At 33.2% G+C, this 9,357-nt stretch overlaps 1 protein-coding gene across 1 annotated transcript; it reads left to right on the top strand.

Annotated features, from left to right (window-relative positions):
- The first annotated feature begins 443 nt into the window (after positions 1 to 443).
- Positions 444 to 9,340, top strand: LOC114413664 (protein VAC14 homolog). Its single transcript, XM_028378173.1, has 20 exons — positions 444 to 840; positions 931 to 1,044; positions 1,139 to 1,204; positions 1,625 to 1,714; positions 1,802 to 1,921; positions 2,062 to 2,090; positions 2,378 to 2,520; positions 2,611 to 2,705; positions 3,097 to 3,183; positions 3,376 to 3,483; positions 3,622 to 3,713; positions 3,854 to 3,935; positions 4,013 to 4,078; positions 4,809 to 4,924; positions 5,226 to 5,346; positions 6,410 to 6,571; positions 6,749 to 6,877; positions 7,788 to 7,856; positions 8,278 to 8,535; positions 8,919 to 9,340. Exons 1-20 carry the CDS (start codon positions 751 to 753, stop codon positions 9,012 to 9,014), a joined length of 2,133 nt encoding a protein of 710 aa, XP_028233974.1. The 5' UTR covers positions 444 to 750; the 3' UTR covers positions 9,015 to 9,340.
- The last annotated feature ends 17 nt before the right edge of the window (positions 9,341 to 9,357 follow it).

The following is a 9,357-nucleotide window of genomic DNA, read 5'->3' as shown; positions in this document are numbered from 1 at the left end:
TATAAAAATAAAATAATAACCTATGAATGTAATCATAAGAATAAAATAAACATAAAAATATGTATATTAAAATATCTTATAGTTATAAATTATCAGTATGATTACTAATAGGGGAATTCTAAATTTTTTAAACGATAAATATAAAATAACAAAAGTTAAATACAATTAATAAAAAAGTGACTGAATAAAAGAATTAACTAGAAATAGTAAAAACTTACTACTTACTTACTGTATGTTAGAAGAAAAAATTTAAAATTTAAGAAGTAATTTAAATATAAAATTTTCTAATAAAATATAGACACTAATCAAGGCTATTCATTTTAGTATTAGTAAGTATAGATTATTACTGTTATTATTACAAGAATCTTAAAAACTCGACAAAACTTTCCGTTTGTTTCATTTAAATAAAATTGGGGGAAAATAAAAATTAGGCTTCAATTCAATTTCAATTTCAATTTCAACTTTGCTTTCTCGTTTCAATTCGCGGATTTTATCAGATCTGATTGATCCGAATTCCAAATTTTCCAATAGAAGTCGCTTTCCACGTCACTCGTTATCCCGAAAAAAGAAAATTGAATTTCCGATTTGGTTTGTGATCCCCAAAAAGAAAATTAGAGAGGGGGGGAAAACCTGCAAGAAGAAACATCAAAATGTTTCGTTTCGAGCAGGAAAAGATCCGAAAACGAATTTGATTCGTAAAGTTAATTTCTTTTCGACAATCAAAGAGTTCCCAGCTTGTTGGTTGTGGCCATGGTCGACGCTCTCTCTTTGATTCCGGCAGCCGTGCTTCGCAACCTTGCTGACAAGCTCTACGAGAAGCGCAAAAATGCTGCTCTTGATGTTTGTCCTCTGCCCCTTTTCATTTTCTTTTTGCAATTCGCTCAATTTGGGGTTTTAGGGTTTTTGGTGTTTGATTATTGGTGTCTGTAGATTGAGGGGATAGTGAAGCAGCTAGCTGCTGCTGGGGATCATGATAAAATAACGGCTGTGATCAATTTGTTGACTACGGAATTTACTTATTCACCACAGGCCAATCATCGGAAGGTATTTTTTTATAAAAAAATTTGGTTTCAATATATTGGTCATGCTGTATGGTGCTTGAATTTATTTATTTTTTTCTTAAAAAAAATCAATGAAGGGAGGATTGATAGGATTAGCAGCTGCAACTGTTGGGTTGACTTCTGAAGCAGCTCAGCATCTTGAGGTGAGGGGTTACTAACTTTTGAACTTTTGCTTTTTTTTAATCCTGCTTTTTTTGTTTGTTTGTCATGGCTTACAAGTTGAACTCCTTCATCTTGAGAAGTTATGCCAAATTCATTTCGGTACTATGTAAGCTTATATCAGTGATCAGTTTTCTTGTACTTGTCATGGATTCTAACATGTCAACTTTATGATCAAGGACCATCCGAAAGAATTAATTTATAGCAAGATATAACTGAAAAATGTTAAATTATAGCAAACGAAATTATGTCTACAGTTTGTAGAAATTTATTCTTTTGGAATGAATTTATTAGAAACAAGCATTAATGTTATCCTTCACTTTGTTGTTTAGCTTATTTTAACATGACTAAGCATATATATGCTTTTCATTATCCTTACCTAGATATATTATTGTACGTGACAGCAAATTGTGCCCCCTGTGTTAAATTCGTTCTCTGACCAAGATAGCAAAGTTCGTTATTATGCTTGCGAAGCACTTTATAACATAGCAAAGGTGAGGATTTGATTTTACTGACATATGGTCAGATTTAATCTGATCGTCTACTATCCTCTAATGTGCACCTTTTCAATTTGATGTCAGGTTGTGAGAGGGGATTTTATTATTTTCTTCAACCAGATCTTTGATGCCTTATGCAAGCTTTCTGCTGACTCAGATGCCAATGTACAAAGTGCTGCTCACCTCTTAGATAGGCTTGTGAAGGTATAGGTTTTTCTTGAAGTCCAACAAAGCTTTTGTGTGCACACAGCAAACATATGCTGAATAGGGATTGATCTAGCAATGATTTGAGTTGCTGTTCCCTTTAGCTCAACTGATGATTAAACATTGCTTTGTTGGAACAGGATATTGTGACTGAAAGTGATCAGTTCAGGTGCACCATTCTCTCAAGTCTATTTTTTTTTTTTTTGTTTCTCTGTATCTAGTGTTTTAAATTTTCGAAAGACTTGTAGGTACTAGGTAAAGAGATCTCTGAATGTAATTTTTGAACAGAGCTTCGATAGGCAAGAGGTGTAAACACCACAAGGTGTGAAGCAATCTCGTATTAAATGAAGCAATTTTCACTTTTCATAACCAAAATGAAATAGTAAAAGTCAACCTATTCCTCCTCACTTGAACTTACACTGCCTCATTCCCTTCAATTTTGTTTTTGATCTTTAGTATTGAAGAATTCATACCACTGCTGAGGGAGCGCATGAATGTGTTGAATCCATATGTCCGCCAGTTTTTGGTAGGATGGATTACTGTATTGGACAGTGTCCCAGATATTGATATGCTGGGTTTTCTTCCTGATTTTCTTGATGGTAAGTGTATTGTTTGAAGAATGGTCATTTTATTTCTCAACATTTTATATGAAATGAAAGCCTACCACCTAATCATCTGTAACATCTCAGGCTTGTTTAATATGTTGAGTGATTCGAGTCATGAGATACGTCAACAAGCTGATACAGCTCTTTCAGAGTTTCTTAAAGAGATTAAAAACTCCCCAGTAAGGCTCTTACTAATGTATTTTTCCTCTTTTCTTTGAGTTGTAAAGCTTCTTGAACTTTTCATTGTCTGATTCTTCTTTTGTGCCATTGCTTTTTTCCCCTTGTTACCTGCCTGGGAAATTTTTGGAAGCCATTATCCCTTTTTTTATGGTTTCCCCATTTCTGCTTGTATATCATTAGATTCTCATTACTTGTACGAGTAAAATTTATTGCAGCCATTGTCCATTTTTATATCTGTCCCCTAATCCATCTTTTAGGATTGATATACCTGTTAGCTTGTGCTTGTGTTGATTAACGGAGCTGTGCTTCATTTTCAACTACTACTTTGATCGAAAGCAAAGTTTTTTGTTCATTTGTCATTTTCTGACTCGAGCAGTGGTACTCTTGAAGTCTGTAGATTATGGTCGCATGACTCAAATCCTGGTACAGAGGGCAGGTTCTCCGGATGAATTTACTAGGCTAACAGCTATCACATGGGTAAGTGGTACTGCAATTCTTTGACTTGATAGTAAACTATTTGCTCTTATAATAATACTTTATGCTTAGGGTTGGCATCTCCTGAAAGCTAAAATTTCTTTCTATATCAAAAGAAAATTTATTAGTAAATGCTTTGTGATTCATTTACTTTTTATTTAAATTTAAATAATGTCTGTGTTCTCATTTTAACAGATAAATGAGTTTGTCAAGCTTGGTGGAGACCAGCTTGTTCCATATTATGCTGACATTCTTGGAGCCATTTTGCCTTGTATAGCAGATAAAGAAGAGAAAATTAGAGTTGTAGGTTCTGTTGAGCTTTTCTTTTATTCTTTCCTCATCTATTGTTTTGCTTTCTGTTTTTTTTATAGATTTTTTTAATGACATTGCTTCCTTCCATGTAATCAATAAATTTGAAATTATCTATTGCTTATATATAAGGTTGCTCGTGAAACCAATGAAGAGCTACGTGCCCTCAAGGCAGATCCAGCTGAAGCGTTTGATGTAGGAGCAATCCTCTCCATTGCCAGGAGGTGTAGTTTTTCTTTCTAGGGTAGTTTGACCACTGTAGAAGCTATTGAGAAATGATTGAGGGTCCTTTGTACTTAGCCAACTACTCTATGTTGCACTGATTATTCTGTAGAATGATTTTTGGGATGGTTTGACTGATCAGGCAATTATCTAGTGAATTGGAGGCTACTCGAATTGAAGCTTTGCACTGGATATCCACCCTTTTAAACAATTATCGTACTGAGGTGACTAGATTGCTATTTTTGTTTACCTGAAATGCTCTGTAAAATCTTTTGTGTGATCTCCTTCATGTCCAAAACAGGTTTTGCAATTTCTGAATGACATATTTGACACTCTGCTCAAGGCACTTTCAGATCCATCTGATGAGGTAGTGTTATCCAGATATAATTTTTTTTTCAACTCTATTTCATCAATCATTCATTTCTCAAAATCTTTGTGCAAATGTGGTTTTATCTGTTCACTTATCTTATGGATAAGTTACTGTTTTCATCATTTTCTTAGGATGTTCACATTCAGCGCTCCATCCACCCTTTTTTCCTTGTGTACTAGAAATTGATTTTAAAAAATAAGTGACCAGTTGTTGAAATGCCAAACGCCATCCTTAAGTGTTTGGCAAGAATGTCGAGTGGCCTTAGGCCCGAGCATTACTGTCTCAATAACTCGTCTGTAGGTTTCATGCATCAAATTTACTTTGTGGCATCCACTAGAATATTTGGTACTGATTGGGTGAACTTTGAAATTTGATTATATTTACAGGTCAAAACATCACACAATATTAGGTAGTATCAGATGCTATTGAAAAAGATCAGAATTTTATTTCCATTATGGATTTTTTTTATATTTATTTTTTCTGTTTAGGTCTACCGTCCCCCAGATGTACCTTGCCTTCATTTGTTCTATTAAAAGCATTTATGCAATTCCACCCTTGATGAACTTCTCGTAGATACCTTTTTGACTCCTGATTCTTGATTGCAGAATAAAAAAAAATGATTTTTTGAAGTTTTTCCTATCCTTATTTGCAATATTGTTCACTTCTTTTGTGCAAATTGAAACTCACTTGAATTGTCAGTGATTCATTATAGTTTTTTATTGAATAGGTTGTTCTTGTAGTTCTTGATGTTCATGCATGCATTGCAAAAGACTCTCAGCACTTTCGGCAACTTGTTGTCTTCCTGGTGCACAATTTCCGGGTAGACAATTCCCTTTTGGAGAAGTAAGCCGCTGTTTTCCTCCATCCTATTTGTTTAAGCTTCTTTTTTTTTTTAAAACACTTTTTAATAAAATAAGCAGTTTTCTGCTTGTTTTGTGTTTGTCTAAACTTTTTTTTTAAAATGTAGTTTCGTGCTTTTTTTTAATAAGCAACTCCTGTTTGCTTATTAGAAAATCACTTTTTAAGAATCCTTTTTTTAAAGTTTAAACAAACTAGTCCTATATGGTTTTGCTAAAGTATGTTTTTAGTTTTTACAACTAACTTCCACTTTCTTAATTATTGATTTTAATTTATAACATTGTAGGCGTGGTCCTTTGATAATTCGTCGACTTTGTGTGCTTTTGAATGCTGAGAGAGTCTACCGTGAACTTTCTACAATACTGGAAGGGGAATCGGACTTGGATTTTGCATCAATAATGGTTCAGGTTGGTTGTGACTTTTTTTAGAGCTTAATAAGGAGCTGCTATATACTCCTGATCTGTATTGTTCACTGTCTATGTCCCACTTCACCATAAAAATAAAAAAATCTAATGAAACACTTGCATGAAGCTTGTACTTATTACATTTTATTTGCTTGTATTTATGGGCAGGATTAACTGGTTTTTATGTTATTTTGAACTATTATTCTATTGATAGCTATCTTTGTATTTTTCCGTTGAACTTTTGGGCTGCTCTATAAAAAACTTGTTGAATAATATGCGTATACCTGGCTTTCACATTGATTTTTAATATTTAATACTGTTGGGAAATCAATATTTTTGCAATACCTAATAGTGTCGAGTAACCCTTTGACTGTATTAAGTGCACTTATATATTTTGCTTAAATGTTTCTTAATAGGCTTTTATCAGTATGCTCTACTTTCTAAATTAAAAGACTATTTATGGTGTGACTATATTTTAACAAGCTATTATCCCTTCAGATTTTTTTGAAAATTTTGATTCAGTATAACCGTTTGTGAGATCCGATTTTTGAAATCTGAAAAGGAAAAGTGACAGAAGCTTAATCCTCCTTCAAATGATTAATGTGGGCTTGTATTTAAATTTCAGGTACAATCACATTAATGCATCTCTTAGAAAGGATTGTTGAAGATGTTTGATTTTCAATGATTGCATGATCTATTTAAAACTTAATAGAATAATCACAAGAATCACAGGATCTGGTTGTTACAATATTTTTTGCTTCGGTTTTAAGCATTATGGTTTTAATTATTAATTTTTTGCTTCTTGAAATTCATTATTGTCCATTAGTGTAATATTCGATAGAAGTTGACAATATTCATTTACTATAAGATTGGTGTTGAGGCCAAGTATGACTAGGGGAAATGAACTGGCAGGGAGTTTTATGGAACTGTTGAGAAGTTGACCATTGTATAACACTTCTGTTTAACTTTATGCTCTGTTATATTTTTTTTACTTTTTCAAGAGCAGGACCTGAAGTGACATTCATTTGCATTTGATCCCCCCCCTCCCCCTTTTTTTAAATTACAGGCTTTGAATTTGATCTTACTTACATCGTTGGAACTATCTGAGATTCGAGATCTTTTGAAGCAATCACTGGTAAATCCTGCCGGGAAGGATTTATATGTTTCTTTGTATGCCTCGTGGTGCCATTCTCCAATGGCAATTATAAGTCTGTGCTTATTAGCTCAGGTAGGTATCTATAAATTGGCTTTGATTATTATTGGTTCTATGTTTAACTCTCGAAGTTGTGCACTCAGACACACAAACACATATTTTTTTACTTCAAAGTGTATTTGTGCATAATGGCTTAGCTTTATTTGGATTGTGTGTCCCCTCTTCTATAACATGAATTATCTTCCTCAACAGACTTACCGACATGCGAGTGCTGTGATTCAATCTCTGGTTGAGGAGGATATTAATGTCAAATTCTTAATCCAGCTGGATAAATTGATTCGCTTGCTGGAAACTCCGATCTTTGCTTATCTAAGATTGCAGGTGCTTAATTGAATTATCTTCACATCTTACAATCTTGTAATAGAATATATTTTTCAAATACGGTTTTATGTTTCTGATGATTAAGGCAAAAGGTTGACAATCTTTTTGTTTCTTTTTCCTTGCTAAACTGCTGCTATTTTGATTTGTATGTCCTGTTTCAATTTTCATTTGTCTTGCCGCATACCAAAATTAATTGTTCCTGTTTGGATGAAACCTCAAAGAGTATAGAAATTTAATCTCATGACGAGCAGATTTCAGATGCCATCATTTATTTTCTTTCTTTTTCCCCCTAACATTTATTCTAATAAAATAAAATTTTGAACTATTTATAGTATGAGTCATATCCTAGACAGACTTGTATCATTCATTTGCATCCTTCCTTGTAAAGTAATTTGGGGGTATGTCATATGACATCCTTCCGCTGGTGTTTCTTTTTTATTAAAAGAAAAAGAATAATGGGTATATTTATTATTTATTAATATGTTACAATTTGAAAAGCTGATTTTTTGGTGCAGAAAAAAAAGCTATTCAAGAAATATTTCTATTTATTTTAGGTGGAAAAAAATAGCTGGTTGCTGCGTTTTATTGTAGCTTTCAATATCCATCATAATGAAGCATTATTTTGTTATTCTCAACCTACAATGCATATGCTTGATCCTCATAGTACTATCTCCAATGTTATACATATGGAACAAATAACTAATTCATCTAGACCAACGAAAATAGTTAAGTTAATTTTAATTAATAATGTCTCAAAGTTTTAATTTTATTTCAGAAATACTCAGAATTTAATGGTTTAAGTGGTAGTTATATTTAATGACACTACCTATTATTCAAGAGATAATTTATTCCACCAATGAATGCATCCACTTGCAAGGGAAATGTGTTGAATGATTATTTAATTTTGCAGCTTCTTGAACCTGGAAGATATACATGGTTATTCAAAGCATTATATGGTCTTCTGATGTTGCTTCCTCAGGTCTGTGCAACTTATACAATTTCTTTTTATCATTAAAAAAAAAAAACTTCTGAGCCATCCCATCCCTTCTGCCCGTGACTGTGTTCAAAGTTCAAGCATCCTTTATAGGAGGCGAATTCCTAGACTTTAACATTATTTCAACTCTTTCTTTACTTTAGCATTTAGGAACGGCATATTGCTTTGTATCACCATGTTTACTGGTGTACATCTTAACATTTTCAATAAAACTATTTATCATATAATTCATATTTCTATCATATTAATCTAGCTATTTACTACTGTGAGATAAGAGAGAGCATGCTTTCATTGGTTGTGTAAACTAATGCGTCTAATTAATTTTTGAATGTATCAACTCTCATAATCTTGACCGTACATATGTTTTGCGGTTTATATTGACACTTCATTTCATACCATTATGCAGCAAAGTGCTGCCTTCAAGATTCTCAAAACTCGTTTGAAGGCTGTGCCATCGTATTCCTTCAATGGTGAGCAATTGAAGAAGACATCCTCAGGAAATCCCTATCAATTTCTCCATCACATGTCTGGTGGATCTCAAATCAGTGAGGACGGTGACATAGCTATGGATGGTGGGAACTCACACAATGGGATAAATTTTGCTGCAAGGCTACAACAATTTCAGCAAATGCAGCACCAGCATCGTGTGCATTTGAAAACCCAGGCACAGTCACGCAAAAATTCCTCCTCCTCATACTTTTAGACCCTGTTTAGATAAATTTCTCTAAACATTCATAGGAGAAAAAAATAAGAAACTAAGACGAATTTTCTCCTTAAGTTAAAATTAACTTAAATCCTTAACTTTTGTAGAAGCTCTATTATTTACTTATCTAAAAAATGAGATGCATAAATTGATTTTAACTTATGAGAAAAATTCAATTCATTTTACCTTTTGTTTTTTCCTTGTCTCGTAAGTGTTTATGGAGAAGTTTATCCAGACATGACCTTAAGCATGAAGTATAGAGATTGGGCAACTGTTTCTGTTTTATGATTATTTAACAAACCTTATTTTGCAAGTCATGAGTTGCGATTTCTTTTAAAATGCAGGAGGCACAGAGACAGGAAGTACTAAAGCGACCTCAGTTGAGTGAGGTTAATGTTGTTGCTACATCAAGATCATCTAAAAGAGCGCTGGGTAGCTAGAATGTTGTTTATTGCCCATATTGAGTCAAATCTTATTACTGAACCCAATTTATGGGATGGGATATTGATTTGTAAAATTGTAAATCATATCATAGAAGGTTGGGGTGGTGAAGGAATCATGAATATGCATAAAGCTTGGGCGTTGCTGGGCTATTCTTTTGAGCTTGTAAACGAGATACATGCCCACGTGGTTCTGTTGTTTTTGTTGTAAACCATGTGGGTTAGAGGGCATATTTTATTTAGAAAATTTGCTTTTTGTTTATCATGTCATGTGCTGCCATATATATAATAATATAATAATAAGGAATTAGCTGCTTAGTGTTTGAGTTGACGTACCACAAGA

This window comes from Glycine soja, chromosome 5 (assembly GCF_004193775.1).
Source record: "Glycine soja cultivar W05 chromosome 5, ASM419377v2, whole genome shotgun sequence".
Lineage (NCBI taxonomy): Eukaryota > Viridiplantae > Streptophyta > Magnoliopsida > Fabales > Fabaceae > Glycine > Glycine soja.
Note: the sequence above shows the minus strand (reverse complement) of the source record. Positions and strands in the feature narration are given on the sequence as shown.

Coding starts and splice junctions, on each gene's coding strand:
- LOC114413664 (XM_028378173.1), top strand. CDS start 751: ATGGTCGACGCTCTCTCTTTGATTCCGGCAGCCGTGCTTCGCAACCTT. Junction 841..930: donor GCAAAAATGCTGCTCTTGAT/GTTTGTCCTCTG, acceptor TGGTGTCTGTAG/ATTGAGGGGATAGTGAAGCA. Junction 1,715..1,801: donor CACTTTATAACATAGCAAAG/GTGAGGATTTGA, acceptor ATTTGATGTCAG/GTTGTGAGAGGGGATTTTAT.